General features: G+C 37.6%; 1 protein-coding gene across 1 annotated transcript; it reads right to left on the reverse strand.

Annotated features, from left to right (window-relative positions):
- Positions 1–8,105: 8,105 nt before the first annotated feature.
- On the reverse strand, positions 8,106–13,595 carry LOC106051335 (zinc finger protein 347-like). The gene is made up of 4 exons (XM_056036770.1): positions 13,551–13,595; positions 11,574–11,842; positions 10,062–10,223; positions 8,106–9,217 (listed from the first exon to the last, which is right to left on the reverse strand). Exons 2-4 carry the CDS (start codon positions 11,802–11,804, stop codon positions 8,243–8,245), a joined length of 1,368 nt encoding a protein of 455 aa, XP_055892745.1. The 5' UTR covers positions 11,805–11,842; positions 13,551–13,595; the 3' UTR covers positions 8,106–8,242.
- Between the last annotated feature and the right edge of the window lie 6,156 nt (positions 13,596–19,751).

Here is a 19,751-nt window from a genome sequence, read left to right on the forward strand (position 1 = left end):
CAGAGTTTACTTCCTAGTCCAAACCTCCCGCAGGACGACGGGGGATGGGAGCGGGCAGGGGTTGAACCGCACGACCAGGCTGCCATTGTCAGGGCAATCACATTAGCAGCTGCCTGCTACTAGATAGTGTATTTTCTTGAGGCGCTATCGGGGTGGCTGACGACGATAAATAAAGACACAAAGAGAGAAAAGTTCAATTAAAATTCCCAACATGGCCTCTAATAACAGTGAGTTTATGGATTAATTCCATCAACCTGATTAGTATGTTTGTGATAAAAGGGGTACTGGTTTCTGTTTAATTCTTTAAACGTAGCAATTTTGAATACATGGATCTTATTGAAAACTACCCAAGGTTGAAATGCATTGTGGCTGAAGGGTTTCAAGCGAGTAATTGCCAAGATTTATAGAAATAGACATTTTTCCTCTTTATCTTATGAAATACAGACGTTACTTCCAAATAAGACGATTATTACGTCCTAGGTGTTACTAGGTCAATCTAGTCATGCAAGTTAATCAGTGACTTAAATTCTGCCTAGTCATTGGTTTCCTGGCAGATTCAGGCAACCCATTCCATGCTCTAGTAGCATAATAATTTACCACAGAAGTATGCGAGAAGGTGTGGAGGCGCGGTGGCTGAAAACTCTTGACTTCCGAACCAGGGACCGGGGTTCAAATCCTGGTGAAGACTGGGATTTTTTATTTCGGGATCTTCGGGCGTCTCTGAGTCCGCCCAGCTCTAATGGGTACCTGACATAAGTTTGGGAAAAGTAAAAGCGGTTGGTCGTTGTGCTGGCCACATGACACCCTTGTTAACCGTAGGCCACAGAAACAGGTGACCTTTACATCATCTGCCCTATAGACCACAAGGTCTGAAAATGAAACTTTACTTTTCTTTACTTTATGCAAGAAGGCCCAGACTAGCATCTTTGTCAGTGGAAGCTTGTAGAGTATAAGACACAGATGAACATATGCATACGAACAGAGATTGTCAATAAGATGTTCCTCGGCGTTCGGCGCACTGGGCGGCAAGCTCTCTCCACAGAGATCGGTCTTTGACGACTTCCACAGCCTCTTCCTACCTGGTGCCCACGGATTGGAGGTCTTCTGAAAAGATGCGACGCCTTGTTATAGGTACATGTTTTCTGCCTCCATCATGGCTAACTTTAGTTTAAGTGTTTTGTCTTGCGTAAAGATATTTCCCGTCAAATTTACACAACGTTCGGTCACCATTTTACTCACGAGTGCCCGCGCGAAAAAAAAAAGACTTCTCTGTTGGTGGCATGATTGTGATAGTAAGTGTATGTGTTTTGAGTGGCTGGTAGTGCAGTGTGTGTGCCTGTGTATGAAATGACCAGTGGACCTTGAGTGTACATGCTTGAGTGAACAACAGTGTGTCAGGGACTGTGTGTAAAAGGAAGTCAGTTTTAGAGAACAAGTGGCTGGAGTAAAGAGCATAAATAGAGACGAATACAATCATTGTGTTGATTGAAGCTCATGTTGGTTTAGTGGGTCTAATACAATGATCTCAGTACACTTTTCCTAGAATCCTTCTCCGCCATCGTTTCAAAATTTATGGACAACTTCCACGTCTGCAAGCGTAGGTGACCGTTGCGACGATGGTTGTATTGAGGAAGTGAATCTTGGTGTCCTGGTTATAGCAGAAGGCCGATTTTGAGTGCGCCTCTATCCAGACTATACAACTTCTCTTGTATAAATTTAATTGTATTCCAAAGGAAAGTTGTATCATCTGGTTGTATCAGAAGGCCGATTTTGAGTGCGCCTCTATCCAGACTATACAACTTCTCTTGTATAAATTTAATTGTATTCCAAAGGAAAGTTGTATCATCTAGTTGTATCAGAAGGCCGATTTTCATCTGAAAAATTTAGGTCCGAAAGCGGTTATCTTATGTTATATATTATAGACGTTACTTCAAAAAAAAAAAAAGATAATTACGTCCTACGCATTTGGTTCGAAGCGGGCCTTTTTGATGCAGCTATTTTGTCGCGATGGTCGTTTAGGGGCATAATGTTTTATGTCGCATAATCTTCGTTCAATTCAATTATGTCTTTACAAATACAAAATTTAATAAAATACTCAGAAAGAAACAAAGATAAAGGCACATTCGTCGTTCCGTATGCTAGGACAAATTTTTACAAATGCTCCTTCTTCCCTAGTGCTATTAGAGCATGGAATGGGTTGCCTGAGCTAGCTAGAAAAACCAGTGTCAAGGTTTGAACCCGAGGCCATTGATAAATCCAAACGACAGTCCAGCGCGCAAACCGCACGACCAGGCAGCCGTCCATACTATACTTTATAGTCTTCTTTCCTTAAGTCTTTCTAAGTTTGGTAATTACGCTCTTGTAAATATGGATTTGTTATAAAGGTCACACACACACACACACAAAAAGTGACCTTCATAACAAATCCATATTTACAAGAGCGTAACTACCAAACTGTTATAGTTTCTGTTTTCTTGAGGGGAATTGTCCTAAACAGAGGACACATATTTATGTTGGCCTAGCAAAGGTTACAAAGCGTTTTAGTTTTATGTTCTTTGATTTCTTAACTGTTTTATTAACTAGGTGTGTGTGGGGGGGGGGGGGGGGAGGTTTATATGAACTTCTCATGTGGGTCTACTATTATAAAACCTAGACCTAGATATTTTGAGTTTTTTAGTCTGAGCCACAACTTTACCATGAATATGACACGTTATTTTATTTTTTTCTTAACTGTGGGTAATTGGGTGGAAAGACATGCTCCAATTCGAATTCTATTTCTGTAATTCTTCAAATTCTCTTTGTAAAATATCAAATTTTGTGCTGTTTTTATTGCTCTTTATATTATGCAAGCATCTGCAAATAATCTGACTTTTGTTCCAGAACTAATGCAATTTGGTAGGTCATTCATGTAAATCAGAAAGTGTAGGGGGGGGGCATGGACTGTTGCTTGAGGTCCACTTAAGTTTACTGTTACTGGAGTTGATTTGGTGTCATTTATTATTGCAGTTTGTTCCCTGGTGTAGTGGACCAGCTAGGCTGAAATATATTTTTCTAATTGAGCACAAAGATATCAAGGATAAAGTTTTCCCTTTCAGACCTTGCGATCTATGAGGCAAATGATGTTAAGGTCACCTGTTTCTTTGACCGAACGGTTAAAGAGCAGAGTTTCATGTGGCCAGCACAAAGACCAACCGCCTTTACTTTCCCCAAGTCCGGTACCCATTAGAGTTGGTGGACAAGGCTAAAGTAACATAATTAGGTCAACAGGGTGACTATGTAAGAAACAACTTGGAACAATGCTCTATAGCTGTACAGATAACATATCAGTTTCAGACTAGTTTTATTTCAAGTATTGTAGAAAAACAGTAAATTAGTTTCAAAAATAATTTCAATTTTGTTTCCTTTATACCAGGGGTTCTCAACCTGTTGGTCGCAACCCCCTTAGGGGTCGATTGACAATTTGCAAGGGGTAGCCTAAGACCATCGAAAATATGGATTGTTTTTGACTATTCTTCTATTGCTGTGTGGATGGGGTCGCCGAAGAGTGAGATTGTAAAAAGGGGGTCGCCGAGCTTAAAAGGTTGAGAACCGCTGCTTTATACCAATGTAATTCATAATGGATTCTGTAAATTTTTTCAACATTCATAGATGTTTTAATTATACCTGGTTCTTTTTTGGTCAGAACAGTTGAGCATACCTTTCTGCTTAAAATGTAATGGCATAACATTTAACAAATTGTAATTCTTGATAGCCAATATCTAAGTCATTAAGAATAAACAAAAAACACATTTTCATAATTGAGTTGAATTTAATTTAAATTGTGTATCAACATTGTGTATCAACATTGAGTATCAACATTGTGTATCAACAATAAGTATGCATTTTTTTTTTTATATTGAACATTTTCATGTATCGGAGAAAGCTAATTAGAGGTAGCTTTATGGTGTATCAGGTGTACAAACTAAAAGAAGTGTATTGTGTTGGCCTCCTTCAGCGGTTACGACTATAGTTTCTCTTGTAGAATACTTTTTCATGTCAAATACTTGGTCAAATACTGCGTACTAGGGCTATGTCTTCCCAGTGGTAAAGTTCCCCTTTCAGACCTTACGACAGGTTGATTGTTAATCTCCCTGTTATTGAACCCCTTCACACCATGGTTGCTGTGCCACTATTGCAGCTGGAGTTATTGAACCCCTTCACGCCATGGTTGCTATGCCACTACTGCAGCTGGAGTTATTGAAACCCTTCACACCATGGTTGCTATGCCACTACTGCAGCTGGAGTTATTGAACCCCTTCACAACATTGTTTGCAATGCCACTACTGCAGCTGGAGTTATTGAACCCCTTCACACCATGGTTGCTATGCCACTACTGCAGCTGGAGTTATTGAACCCCTTCACAACATTGTTTGCAATGCCACTACTGCAGATGGAGTTATTGAACCCCTTCACACCATGGTTGCTATGCCACTACTGCAGCTGGAGTTATTGAACCCCTTCACACCATGGTTGCTATGCCACTACTGCAGCTGGAGTTATTGAAGCAGATGGAGTTATTGAACCCCTTCACACCATGGTTGCTATGCCACTACTGCAGCTGGAGTTATTGAACCCCTTCACACCATGGTTGCTATGCCACTACTGCAGCTGGAGTTATTGAAGCAGCTGGAGTTATTGAACCCCTTCACACCATGGTTGCTATGCCACTATAGCAGCTGGAGTTATTGAAGCAGCTGGAGTTATTGAACCCCTTCACAACATTGTTTGCAATGCCACTACTGCAGCTGGAGTTATTGAAGCAGCTGGAGTTATTGAACCCTTTCACACCATGGTTTCTATGCCACTACAGCAGCTGGAGTTATTGAACCCCTTCACACCATGGTTGCTATGCCACTACAGCAGCTGGAGTTATTGAACCCCTTCACAACATTGTTTGCAATGCCACTACTGCAGCTGGAGTTATTGAAGCAGCTGGAGTTATTGAACCCCTTCACACCATGGTTGCTATGCCACTATAGCAGCTGGAGTTATTGAAGCAGCTGGAGTTATTGAACCCCTTCACAACATTGTTTGCAATGCCACTACTGCAGCTGGAGTTATTGAAGCAGCTGGAGTTATTGAACCCTTTCACACCATGGTTGCTATGCCACTACAGCAGCTGGAGTTATTGAACCCCTTCACACCATGGTTGCTATGCCACTACAGCAGCTGGAGTTATTGAACCCCTTCACAACATTGTTTGCAATGCCACTACTGCAGCTGGAGTTATTGAAGCAGATGGAGTTATTGAACCCCTTCACACCATGGTTGCTATGCCACTACTGCAGCTGGAGTTATTGAAGCAGCTGGAGTTATTGAACCCCTTCACAACATTGTTTGCAATGCCACTACTGCAGCTGGAGTTATTGAAGCAGCTGGAGTTATTGAACCCTTTCACACCATGGTTGCTATGCCACTATAGCAGCTGGAGTTATTGAAGCAGCTGGAGTTATTGAACCCCTTCACAACATTGTTTGCAATGCCACTACTGCAGCTGGAGTTATTGAAGCAGCTGGAGTTATTGAACCCTTTCACACCATGGTTTCTATGCCACTACAGCAGCTGGAGTTATTGAACCCCTTCACACCATGGTTGCTATGCCACTACAGCAGCTGGAGTTATTGAACCCCTTCACAACATTGTTTGCAATGCCACTACTGCAGCTGGAGTTATTGAAGCAGCTGGAGTTATTGAACCCCTTCACACCATGGTTGCTATGCCACTATAGCAGCTGGAGTTATTGAAGCAGCTGGAGTTATTGAACCCCTTCACAACATTGTTTGCAATGCCACTACTGCAGCTGGAGTTATTGAAGCAGCTGGAGTTATTGAACCCTTTCACACCATGGTTGCTATGCCACTACAGCAGCTGGAGTTATTGAACCCCTTCACACCATGGTTGCTATGCCACTACAGCAGCTGGAGTTATTGAACCCCTTCACAACATTGTTTGCAATGCCACTACTGCAGCTGGAGTTATTGAAGCAGATGGAGTTATTGAACCCCTTCACACCATGGTTGCTATGCCACTACTGCAGCTGGAGTTATTGAAGCAGCTGGAGTTATTGAACCCCTTCACAACATTGTTTGCAATGCCACTACTGCAGCTGGAGTTATTGAAGCAGCTGGAGTTATTGAACCCTTTCACACCATGGTGGCTATGCCACTACAGCAGCTGGAGTTATTGAACCCCTTCACACCATGGTTGCTATGCCACTACAGCAGCTGGAGTTATTGAACCCCTTCACAACATTGTTTGCAATGCCACTACTGCAGCTGGAGTTATTGAAGCAGATGGAGTTATTGAACCCCTTCACACCATGGTTGCTATGCCACTACAGCAGCTGGAGTTATTCAGGGTTTCTGCACCAAAGTCTAATTGAAATTCAAGGAGTTTTCAAGGAGAAATTAAAAAATTCCAGGACATATAATTCGCGCCAAAAAATTTTTAAAAATATTTATAGCCCATATATATATATATATATAGGTTGGAATAATTTAGATTTGATTACTAAATAAAAATAACTTACTCAAGATATTCAAAACATGCAAAAAATACATTATCAACTAGTATGAGTGTAAGGCCTACCATAAAACACATCTTGAACATCCATACTTTACAATATATTTACATATATACAAGGGTTTTTAATGTTTTTTAGAGTCCACTGATCTCCCTCACTTTGGTTTCGATTTCCAAAGTAAGTCTTTCAATATGCTCTTTTTTAAGCTTTGCAGAGCGACGTAAAGCATTGGATTCTATTAAAAATTTGTGACTGTTAGTGTTTTCTGCCTTTTTCTGCAAGCTTGTCCGCAGAGTCAGTGAGGCTTGTAATGTCCCTTTCAAACCTAGCTTTTTTGGCTTTCATTGCCTCAAGTTCTTCAATGTGATCGTTCCTTTTCCTTTTTAGGTTCTTTCTTTTTTCCTCCTCAGCCCTTTCTTCCAGATAAATTCTATACTTTGATCTGGCTGAAGCAGCAGCCATTCGCATGCCTGAAGAAATTGATACATTTTTAATTCCTCCCATTGCTTCAATGCTGTTACAAAATCATTCTCTTGGCTATAAGTGTTCTCTCCATCATGTTGACGCACATTGTCTCTTTATTGGTACTGAAACCTCTTTCGACCTGGGCTTGGCCATGAGACAGAATCAAAATTCCTCTTATTAGTGCCCATAGTTTACTGAATTCACTGTTAATATGTTGGTTAAAAAAAGTGTCCAGTCTATCACTTTGGATACTAAAGGACTGGAATACTATAGAATTTGTGGTGACAATGGAACTGTGCCACTGGGTGAATTCCGACTTGATATCATCACAGACATCTGCGCTGACACGGCCAAGCTGAACTAAGTAGCTCAAAGTGGCATCCAAATCTCTTAAAGAACCATCAAAATCATCAGTAATTAAAGACTGAATGAATTTGTTTACGTGGGGCCATACTTTGAGAGCTCTCTCTGCCACCTCAACATTCTCCACCCATCGATGCTGACAGTGTTCAAGAGGAAAATCACTGCTGCCAGTTAGTGATGTTAAGTCTTCCCTTCTTGCTGGGGTATCTTTGAAAAGCCAAGACAGCGATGAGAAAAAATGACCCAGTTCCCAGCCAGTTGATGCAAGGCCTGCACGAAAAGCATTGTGCATTGTATGAAGCCCACAACTGCCAATGTCCACAAACTTTTTTTCTGATGCTTTCTGGAGGTCCTCACTGAGTAATTTGAACAAGGCCCAGTTGACATTGGGGCCATCCATTGATATCTGAACAACACTTTTTCCGTCAAAGTGAAATTTTTCACATAATTTTTGGAGCAGGAATATAGAAGAATATGTTGTACACTTCAAAACAAAAAAAAAGATGAATACGTTTCTGCAGGCAGCGCATTGTAGAAGTCAATTGTCTGCACTGCTTCAAATTTGTCAAGCAGAGATGTCTGGCTTTGCAAGTAAATTATTTCCAGCTGCAGTAGTGACATAGCAACCTTGGTGTGAAGGGGTTCAATAAGTTATTCTATATTCCTGCTCCTAACGTCTGCTGACACTTTATAACCTCTAGGAAAATCACTTCTGAGTGTTTTTCACTATAAATTCTTGTAAACATATTTGACATTTAAATGTTTACTCAACAGTTTAACTCGGTTCGTGATTTATAATACCCAATCAGAAGTAGAAGATCCATTCAATTTTTTATTAGACATTGACAAGGACTATTCCCCAATATGAATAAGAAGGTGCCTTTGTAATTGAAAAGATCTAGAAAATTCTTTTGGACATAATTGACATTTAAATGGTTTAGCACCAGTATGAACCACCTGGTGATTTTTTAAATCAGAAGATCTAGAAAATTGTTTTGGGCATGTTTGACATTTGAAAGGCTTTTCACCAGTATGAACAAATTGATGCTTTTTCAAATGCTGAGATTGAGAAAATTCTTTTAGACATATCTGACACTTGAAATGTTTTTCACCAGTATGAATTAGACGGTGCTTTTTTAATAGAAACAAACTAAAAAATTCCTCCGAACAAATTTGACATTTGAATGGTTTTTCTCCAGTATGAATCATCTGGTAAGTTTTTAAATTATGAGCTTGAGAAAATTCTTTTTGGCATAGTTGACACTTGAAAGGTTTTGCACCAGTATGAACTTGCTGGTGCCTTTTTAATTGAAAAGATCTAGAAAATTCGTGCAGACATATTTGACACTTGAATGGTTTTTCTCCAGTATGAATTAGCTGGTGAGTTTTTAAATGATGTGACTGAGAAAATTCCTTTAGACATATTTGACACTTAAATGGTTTTTCTCCGGTATGAATTTGCTGGTGTTTTTTTAAATAATGAGACAGAGTAAATTTTTTTAGACATATTGGACATTGGAAAGGTTTTTCACCAGTATGAATTAGCTGGTGTCTTTGTAATTGAAAAAACCAACTGAATTCTTGTAAACATATTTCACATTTGAAAGGTATCTCCCCAGTATGAGTCCTCTGGTGTTGTTTCAAACTTGAAGAGTCAGAATATTCTTGTACACCTATTTTACAAGGCTGATTTTCACTTTCGTTACAAGAAGAATGTTCAATTTCATTTCCCAAAATAGTCTCATTAGCATGGTTTTGGTTTTTGTAATCTTGTTTGCTAGTAGTGAATGCACAAATTTCTCTTTTTGATTCAATTTCTTGTATCTGCTTGAAAAGAAAAAAAAAAGAATTAATAAATATTCACACATCATAAATTTATTGAATAACAAAATATGTATGGTTTAGACTCTTAGGCCTTTGGTCTCATCAAAAGTATAAAGATTTTTTTTATCTGGTCAATGGTTCAAGACATCTGCAACTATATATATCATGTTATTGTTTAGCTTGCTATATGTTATACAGTATAGTAGGAATTATTGACTTTAAAAAAAATTTTCTTTTTATGATTTATCTATATATTTATATTATATTGTAGTAACTCCAGTGGCGGACTGAAAGGGTTAATGTGTGTGTGGCCTACTGATACATACTACTCAGGCCAATCACACAGGTCAAGGGCTGTTGAATAAGGGGGACAGTACTGCTAGTGCCCGCAAGTATGACCTGTGCTGTGGTCATGTGACAGATAACCTTTACAGACGAGAGTGTATTAGAAAGGACAGTAGAGTCCAGGACAGCAAGCAGTAAGGACTGTGTGCTACAAAGCGAGTCATCAAAAATGTAGCTGTACGAGCTAGAGAGACTTGTAGTGATTAGCTAGGCAGTTCTGTTGTGTAGTAAAGCATTTGAAGTTAGTGAAGCCAATTGTGTTTGTTGGCTGTTGTTGATGTATTGGTTATTGAACTGCCACATTGTTTATTGAAGCTCTTGATGTCAAGTTGATATTTTAGATGTGTTGTGTTGTTGGGCAGTGTTTGCAGAAGGCCTGATTGAGAAGATCGTAACAATATTTTTATATTTTTTTTTAGTTACTTTAGTATGAAATTAGCAATAAGAATGGATTTCTGATCTTGTTTGTACAAAGTCAATAATAGAAATTTACTTGACTCACAAACACTTCTGGAACAGTGGTGTGTACAGGCATTATGATAGGTACAGGACAAAAACTGTTGTCTGCCTTCATTGACACTTCCAGTAATTTTGAAGCTAAGGTCCATGGTTTATTACTAGTTGTACAATCATTCCTTTCTATCTCTTGCTTTACAGTACTTTCCTATAAGATGAAAATTGTGACATCATGAGAATTGAAAGAACAAAAAATATAAATATTAACAGAAAGGTAGAAAGCATTCTATACAATTTTCTATTTCGCCTATTCATTATCTAGAATGTACTGAATTCTCTATTTCCTCTATTTTCCACTAATCTGAACAGTTTTGTCTTGTTCTTAAAAGTGTAGAATCCATTTTAATTATGAATTTGTTTTTGCTGTTTTGTGCTGGTTTGTTGATAGAAAAACTATTCCATATCAAAATGTGTCTCATTAAGTATCAGATTATTTTTAAATGCCAATATCTGATGAACTGTGTAGTAGTTTGCAGATTAAGCAAATCATACATTTTGTCTTTCAATGGGTGTCCTGGTCCTAGTAACTTGTTACTTTTAATCAAGTAGGTAACTTTGAAGAGCATCATCATTCTCTGATGACACTCCTCAAGGTTTGCTCATCCCAATTTTCATTTGATTCGAAAATCTAAAAAAAAGGTGCATCATTTTACCAAATGAATTGTCACTTCTGTGTGTGCTACGTGAGCTAGGCAATAAATATTTACTTTAAAAGTTGCAGTGTAGAGGATAAAGAAATACCATTGAAGTGTGACATATTATGTCTATAATAAAATAGCAGTGTAGAGAATAAAGAAATGTCATTGAAGTGTGACATATTATGTCTATAATAAAATAGCAGTGTAGAGAATAAAGAAATGCCATTGAAGTGTGACATATTATGTCTATAATAAAATAGCAGTGTACAGAATAAAGAAATGTCATTGAAGTGTGACATATTATGTCTATAATAAAATAGCAGTGTAGAGAATAAAGAAATACCATTGAAGTGTGACATATTATGTCTATAATAAAATAGCAGTGTACAGAATAAAGAAATACCATTGAAGTGTGACATATTATGTCTATAATAAAATAGCAGTGTACAGAATAAAGAAATGTCATTGAAGTGTGACATATTATGTCTATAATAAAATAGCAGTGTACAGAATAAAGAAATGTCATTGAAGTGTGACATATTATGTCTATAATAAAATAGCAGTGTACAGAATAAAGAAATGTCATTGAAGTGTGACATACTATGTCTATGATAAAATAGCCGTGTAGAGAATAAAGAAATGCTATTGAAGTGTGACATATTATGTCTATAATAAAATAGCAGTGTAGAGAATAAAGAAATACCATTGAAGTGTGACATATTATGTCTATAATAAAATAGCAGTGTACAGAATAAAGAAATGTCATTGAAGTGTGACATATTATGTCTATAATAAAATAGCAGAGTAGAGAATAAAGAAATGCTATTGAAGTGTGATATATTATGTCTATTATAAAATACCTCATGTCCATCTTTTAAATCAGAGTTAAGAGCACAGGGGTAGTTTTCAGATTGCTGGCGACACAGGGCTGATTGATCTGCTTCAATCTTTTCTAATTTTATGTTTAACACTTTAAAGTCTTCACATTGTTGTGTTAGCAAATCTGTTTCATCTATTTCTTCCTTCAGATGTTTTAAAGCATTGCTTAGAGCAAAAACAGAGTCATGGTTTGTATCAGCCATCATGGACATTTATAATATCTCAATGTCAGTTAAGTTTACTCATTTTCCTGGTATAAAAAAAAAATATTAAAAATTTTTTTTAATTAATTACAAACTTTAGGCTCATAAGTTAAAATAATTTTTGCATAATATGTTAAGAAATAGTTTTAATATGCTTTTCAAATGGATTCTAGAATTGTGTTAAGTCATGATCATACCCAAGAGTATCATTATTGACAATATTATTAACTGACTTTCAAGAGCATCTTTCACTTTGAAAGAAGATAAGGAAATGAATTCATGAAAGTAGGCAGGATTGAATGGAAGGTACAGTAAGCATGGGAGGAAGAAGAATTACTAACATGCCCTTAGAAAAATACATAAATGGTTTGAGAGGGACAGAAGAAGGGCTAGCAGGTTCGGTGATGTGTCTAGACAAGACACCCACAGCATATGGCATGTGAATCAATGTCTACACAAATTATGACCGAAAATTGCCAACAGGGCTTTAAATACCGGTCCCTCAAAGCTGTTGTTTTGGGTGAACGAACCGAACCTGAACTACTGGCCAGGATAGCACAGTCCACGGTGGCACTTGCAAAGCTCAAAACAATAGAATTTGGAAAGACAAAGGCATAGACCTGACACAAAAATCAGCCTGATTAGAAGAGAGAGGATCGTAACACTGGGGTCTAGAAGTGGGATTTCCTATTGCTTCTGTAAAACTGTTATATGAACTGAATCTGAAAGAACTTTAACAAGAGCTGAAATGTCGAGGACTGAAGTACTACGAAAGGAACAACGAATTTCTTAACAAACGTCTCCGGCAAGCCCTCATGGATGAAGAGGAAGATCCAAACATGTACCTGTTTGAACTCAAACCAGATTTCGTAGAGCTCATAAACGAGTTCAAACAAGCGATGTGTGCCATGCTGAGAAAGACAGATGAATCATTGGGTACCATGCTTAGGACGACAGATCAATTGATAGGTACCATGATGAGCAAGAGAGATGAATTGATGGGCATGTTTCACTCGAGAACTCCACCAGGATCAACTTCATGGCCGACTAACAGTCTCGGTCTCCTCACTGTCTTCTACTGAACTGCCCTGCTTTACAAATTACACACCCTGTCTCTGGTCCACCAAGGCTTCTGCTATAGTATCATATGACAACACTTCTTTCATACAAACAAACAAGACAATATCATATGAATATTCTAATATTGTAATTTAGTAAATATTGTATTATATAAATACGTTTCAGTAACTGTGAAACAAAATAGATCTAGAAATTAATCTAGAGATAGGGTAGATCTACACCTAGTGGATCTAAAACTAATGATCTATCATTACATATAGATCTAGCTGATTCTAGCTACACTATATCACTATAGACTATAGTACTATAGTCAATATATTTTTGTTTTTCTGAATATCTAGAATCTAGATTTTCTAGTTATAGATAGACTTAAGTACATTTACATTCTATATCTATCATTTACTGAGTTAATTTAGATTCTAGATCTAGATATGCTGATATCTTATTCTTATTTATTATTTAGTTATATATTATTTACTTTAAAAATAAAGTTAAAAGCCTATCTCAGCTGCTAGCTAAAACTAAAACTATAAAAGTCTAACTCTAACTCTAAGTGAACTAACTTAACTAAGTCAGTCTAAGTCACTCTAACTTTAAGTCTAAGTCTAAAGTCTAAGTCGACTAACTTGACTAAGTCTAAGTGAACTAAGTCCAAAGTAAAGCATAAACACTAACAGGCTAAAGCCAGTGCGGCAGTAGTCCGGGCTAAGTAGTAACTACTAGACTAGTACTAGAGTCTAGATCTGGTAGTAGATTTAGAAGTAGATATATGCTAGTAAAGTAATATATTAGTATTAGATCTATTTATATTCAATGTTATTGTTTTGTTTGGAAAAGGAAGTAGCTCTCCATCTCAGAACTTAAAAATAAAAAAATAACAGACAAGTATCACCGAACTATATATATACATTGCTTTTTTTTGTAAAAAAAAAATAATAATAGGTGCCGGTACTCAGTAATGGATTGCCTAACTTTAAACTACAAATAAATTAATAATAAACGTTAAAATATAAGAAAAGTAATAATTTTGCCCACATTGAAAATGGTGCCGGTACGCCGTAACGGTGCGTGCCGGCACAAAAAAAAAGCCCTATATAAGCACAGACGCAACAAAAGTTACAAACTCTAATGACCGAAAAAAATTGTTCGTCACGCGGTACGATCCGTTACTTACAAGACGTGCATCTGGCATTACAGAGTCAGCTGAATCTACTACTTAAACTTCTATTCAAAATAGCTGTGACCACTATCATGTCAAAAAAAAAAACAGTTACAGATGAATTGATTTGTAGAGTTATGTACTTATAAATACAACATAATTCTTTTTTTTTTTTCAAATACCATAGTAACTGTGGTAAAGTTTAACAAATGTCAGTTATCATTAAGATTTTGTCATGCCTTAATCGGTACAATAATATAAAACTTTATTTCATAAAATATTAACTAACTTAATGATAGAACTTAAATAATTTTAAGGGTTTAATTAATAGTCAGTTTTATCCAAGCAGCACTGCACGAATTGCTATTGCTCTCTTGCCTACATTCCATTGGCTTCTTGTGAAAGCGAGAATCGCATACAAGGTGGCCACACTTTGTCATCAGTGTATGAGGGGAAATGCCGTGGCTGATGCTCTAGCACGAGAAGGAGCGCTGGCCGTGCCCACTTTCGAAGCACCAAGTACGTACCAACAGGCTACCACAGTTATACGAGAGTGGGTATATGATAGATGGTTGAAATCCTGGGATGACTCCGAAACTGCCAGGGGAGTCTGGCAGCACATGCGCCGCCCAAATCGAAAGGACCCGTTTTGGAGGCTAAAAAGGCCGGAACAATCGATAATAGAGCAGTGGCGTACGCCGCGTACGGGACACTGCCCCATTGGTGCTTACTTTGCCCGGTTCCGGCCAAATTTTCATGCCCATTGCCGACACTGCGGGGAAACAGAAGAGACGGTAGTGCACGTCTTGCAAGAGTGTCCGCAGCTCCGCGTGTTGCAGGTAGACGTATCCAGTGGTCAAGTAGTTTTGTATGGAAGCTCTGAGGCACTACGCCACAAAGCAGTGTTCCTTACCAGGGCATTACGGGAGACCTAGGTCTCCCTGCCTTGTCACCAATTGGAGTTCATCTCAGTAGTGCCACGTTTCTCCCTCAAAAGCTACGTTTTGCGGGCTTTTTCAGTGCACGAACCAAAGGTATGGAATCCACTCCCGATTGTTCTCAGACAGACAACATGCCACACTACAATTTACTTTTTTTTTTACATTAGTTTGTCATTTTAGCTCTCGTGCCTACATAATGTTTGTTAACAGCGCTCTATACATTAAATATTACGGATACCACAATGATGCAAATATGGTAGGAGTTAACATCGGAATTCAAGCTCATATATTGTGGATTCCAAAGAGGTATTTAAAATATAAGAAAGAAATACATATAGTCCTACAAGCGTGTGAAAGTAGTAACTCCCAGCCTTTTGAATTATTTTAAGAATTATGATAGTGCACCTTGAATAAACCGGCAGGAGGTCTGTCGTAATTGAAATGGAATAAAATGACAGCTTTTGGCAGTTGAAAGGGGAGGCTAATCAGATGCAAGAAAGAAAAGACGTATATTAGCAGTGAGTGTATATAGCGTTTTATTTTTGTTTATATATACCCTATATATATTAATATATATATGTTATAGCAAGTTTACCCCGTGTATATTTATAAACAAACGTTATATTTAAGTTCCTTTTCAAAAGAGTTATATGCAGGTTTCCATCACTAAGAACTACACCTAGTAATTGAACATTGAAAATAAGAGTACGCTCGTCTCACAATTTTAACCACAACGGATAATCCACACCCATAATCTTGAAAGATCTAGTTAATCAATATATGGCTGCCTGGTCGTGCGGTTTGTGCGCTGGACTGTCGTTCAGATTTATCGGTGGTCCAGGGTTCAAACCCTGCCCGCTCCCATCCCCCGTCGTCCTGCGGGAGGTTTGGACTAGGAAGTAATTATCTTCAACTCTGAAGGAACATCCGAAACATGTAAAACATTTTACAAACAAACAAACATTTAAATGTACACACAATGATCACAATTAACAGACTTTAATTATTTTTGTTTAGGATTTTCGAAACATTATCTCCATGGAAACTAACCGGAAATGGCTTTGTTTCATTAGACTTGTTTGACTACTTTGTTAAGGTAGCTCATTCTAGTACAATCCGCGAAATGGTGTAGCATTATTTCTAGACTTTGAACACTAAAGATCTTTACATTTCTAGGTCAAATGTGATCGACTTTACTAGATTCGGGGTGACTTTCCTTACAGCTTGCGTACATAACAATCTCTCTCTCTCTCTCTCTCTCTCTATATATATATATATATATATATATAGTTCGTCCATAGTGATTCAATGATAACCACTTTGTCATCCAGGGGACTGTTTTGTTGTTTTTTTTTTGGGGGGGGGGGATGACAAGTGACTTGCGCTGGAATTCTGATTAAAGTGAGGAGGATTCGCGCAACACGTCGACCTCACTCTCTCGCCCTAAAGCCCATCCTTTTCCGGAAGCAAGATTTGGTCAAGACGTCCGGGGACAAGTTTGGGTGCAGTGGATGACCATAGACTTTCTGTGTGTCTTGTCCTGCTCTTGAGTGCTCCACAGCACTGTGCTGGTATTTGCCTTTCTGTCCGATTAGTCTAGATTTGTGACGTTACGCACAGGCCGCCAAGTCCAGACTTCACATGCTAGGTTTGACAGAACCTCAGTGTACTGAGTGCCATGGACACGTCAGATACCCTCTACCTGGTTTAGCCGGCCAGTCAAAGCCGTTTCTGGAGTGTGGCCGCTGCGCATGCTACAGCTTCTGGGAGCCACAGGTGAGAGTTGGGTACCGAGTGGGGAAGAAGAGTGAGCCAAGCTACCCTCATAAAGAGGGTACGACTGCCTGTCCACTAGAGGTGCTACCCCTCCTAGATACCCCATACACCCCTCTCTCTCTATATATATATATAATTCTGTGATCTATCACTAAAAAAAAGTAAAGTTTCCCCTTTCAGACCTTGCGATCTATGGGGGCAGATGATGTAAAGGTCATCTGTTTCTGTGGCCAACGGTGAACGAGCAGGATGACCAATCGCCTTTACTTTCCCCAACTAATGTCAGGTACCCATTAGAATTGGGTGGACTCAGGGGCGCCCTAAAAAATCCAGAAATTCAAAATCCCAGTGTTCACGAGATTCGAACCCCAGATTCGGTAGCCAAGTGCTTAGCCACCTCGCCCCCATGAGAATTTGTTTCTGTTTGCCAGTCTAGGTATAATATTTATAGGTCTGTGATTACAACAATCTAAAAGGGAGATAACACAAGATTACAACAAGGACTACATATGATCTTCTTATCTTATATAATACAGACGTTACTTCAAAAAAGAAGATGATTACGTCCGCGTGATGCATTTAGTCATGCATATTAACCAATGACTTAAATTCTGCCAAGTCACTGGTTTTCCTGGCTAGCTCAGGCAACCCATTCCATGCTCTAATAGCACTAGGGAAGAAGGAGTATTTGTACAAATTTGTCCTAGCATATGGGACGAGGAATGTGCCTTTATCTTTGTGTCTTTCGGAGTATTTTATTAAATTTTGTTTTTGTATTTGAAGATTATGGTTCAGTGTTTTATGTATGATTGCTACTTTACTTTTGAGCCTTCTGTCCTGAAGGCTTTCTAAATTTAGTGATTTTACTAAAGGTGTTACTCTAGTCAAATGTGAATATTCGTTTGTTATGAATCTCACTGCTCTATTTTGTGTCTGTTCCAGTTTCTTAATGTTTTCTTGAGTTGAGGGGTCCCAAACAGAGGATGCATATTCTATTATTGGCCTAACCAAGGTTAAGTAACATTTTAGTTTTATGTTCTTATTTGATTTATAGAAATTTCTTTTAATAAATCCTAATGCTTTGTTTGATTTTTTTGTAGTTTCATCAATATGTGGATTCCATGATAGTTTTTCATTTATTATAACACCTAGGTATTTTGCGTTTTTAGTCTGTGATACTGGTTTGCCATGAATAAGATAAGTGGAATTAATTTGTTTTAGTTTTTTTGTTACTCTTAACAACTGACATTTTTCTGGGTGGAAAGACATGCTCCAATTTGATTCCCATTTCTGTAATTCATCTGATTCTCTTTGTAAAATATCTGTGTCTTGTGTTGTTTTTATTGTTCTATATATTATGCAATCGTCTGCAAATAATCTGACTTTTGTTCCTGAACTAATGCAATTTGGTAAATCATTTATGTAAATTAAAAATAGTAGTGGACCCAAGACTGTACCTTGAGGTACACCTGAGTTTACTGTTATCGGTGTTGATTTAGAGCCATTTATTATTACAGTTTGTTCTCTCCCTATCAGAAAGTCTTTAATCCACTGATGCAGTGGACCATTAATGCCGAAATATTTTAATTTTTTAAGCAAACTATGGTGGTGAACTTTGTCAAAAGCCTTAGAAAAATCTAGTAAGATAGCATCTATTTGTTCACTATTATCTAAACCTTTTGAAAAATCATCAATTAGTCCTATTAGTTGTGTTTCACATGATCTATATTTCCTAAAGCCATGTTGGTATGGTGTGAGGACATTATGTTTGTCTAAGTGGTTTATGATGTTGCTACATATTATGTGTTCTAGGATTTTACATGTGATGCTGGTAAGTGATACTGGTCTGTAGTTTCCTGGGTCAGATTTTTCTCCTTTTTTAAATAGGGGGGTGACATTAGCTTCTTTCCAGTCCTTTGGTACTCTGCCCTGGTTAAGTGAAGCCTGAAAGAGTATTTTGAACACTGGGGATAGCTCATTACTTAGTTCTTTGAGTAATCTAGCTGGAATACCATCAGGTCCAGAAGCTTTATTTGGTTTGGTGTTGGCTAATAGTTTTTGAATTCCATTTTCTTGTACTACTATATCTTCTATGTTGTCTACTTGGTTCAAATTCAGTAATATGTCTTTGTCTCCTGGGGCTGAGAATGCTGATGCAAAGTATTTGTTTAGAATGTTTGCTTTAGTTTCATTATCATTATGTATTATGTTATGTTCATCTTTTAATGGCGCTACGCCTGTTGTTTCCATTTTCTTAGACTTAATGTAAGACCATAGGTTTTTGTTGTTATCTTTAGATATTACATTGTTTATGTATTCACTCTGCAGCTGTCTGCTTACTTTTTGGGTTAAGTGTTTAATTTTTATATACTTTTTGTAAACTCTTTCTGCATTAGTTTCTTTAAATTTTCTATAGAGGTTTTCCTTCTGTTTACAAAGCTTCTTTAGTATATTATTAAACCAGCATTTATTTATTTTGTTTGATGTGTATTTAGTTGGTATATGATTTTCTATAATGCTTTTAAGATGGTTTTTAATGAAATTCCAGAGGTCATCGACTGGTTGGTTAATGTCTTTTTCTAATAAGAATGTTTGTTGAAAGTTTAGTGCAGCTTGGTGTAGTTGTGTCAGGTTACATTTATTCCAGAGTAAGATTTTTCTTTTGGGTTTTGTATTGGCTACTGCTTTTATCTGACTGTGTATTTTTATGATCTCATGGTCTGATAGACCAGGGATAATTTCATAATCAACTACTAATCCAGGTCTGTTGGTTAAGAAGAGATCTAATGTGTTGTTTAATCTAGTTGGCTTTTTAATGATTTGATCTAAACTTAGGTTGTGTAAAGTTTCTATGAAAAGCTCATTTATGTCCTTAAGGTTTTGGTGTTTATCTATGGTTAGTGTTTTCCAATTTATATCAGGTAGGTTGAAATCACCCATAATCCAAAAAACTGCATTTTTATTTGTCTCTTTAAGTGTAGTAATCTGATTACATAGTTC

Source organism: Biomphalaria glabrata, chromosome 7 (genome assembly GCF_947242115.1).
Source record: "Biomphalaria glabrata chromosome 7, xgBioGlab47.1, whole genome shotgun sequence".
Taxonomy (NCBI): Eukaryota; Metazoa; Mollusca; class Gastropoda; family Planorbidae; genus Biomphalaria; species Biomphalaria glabrata.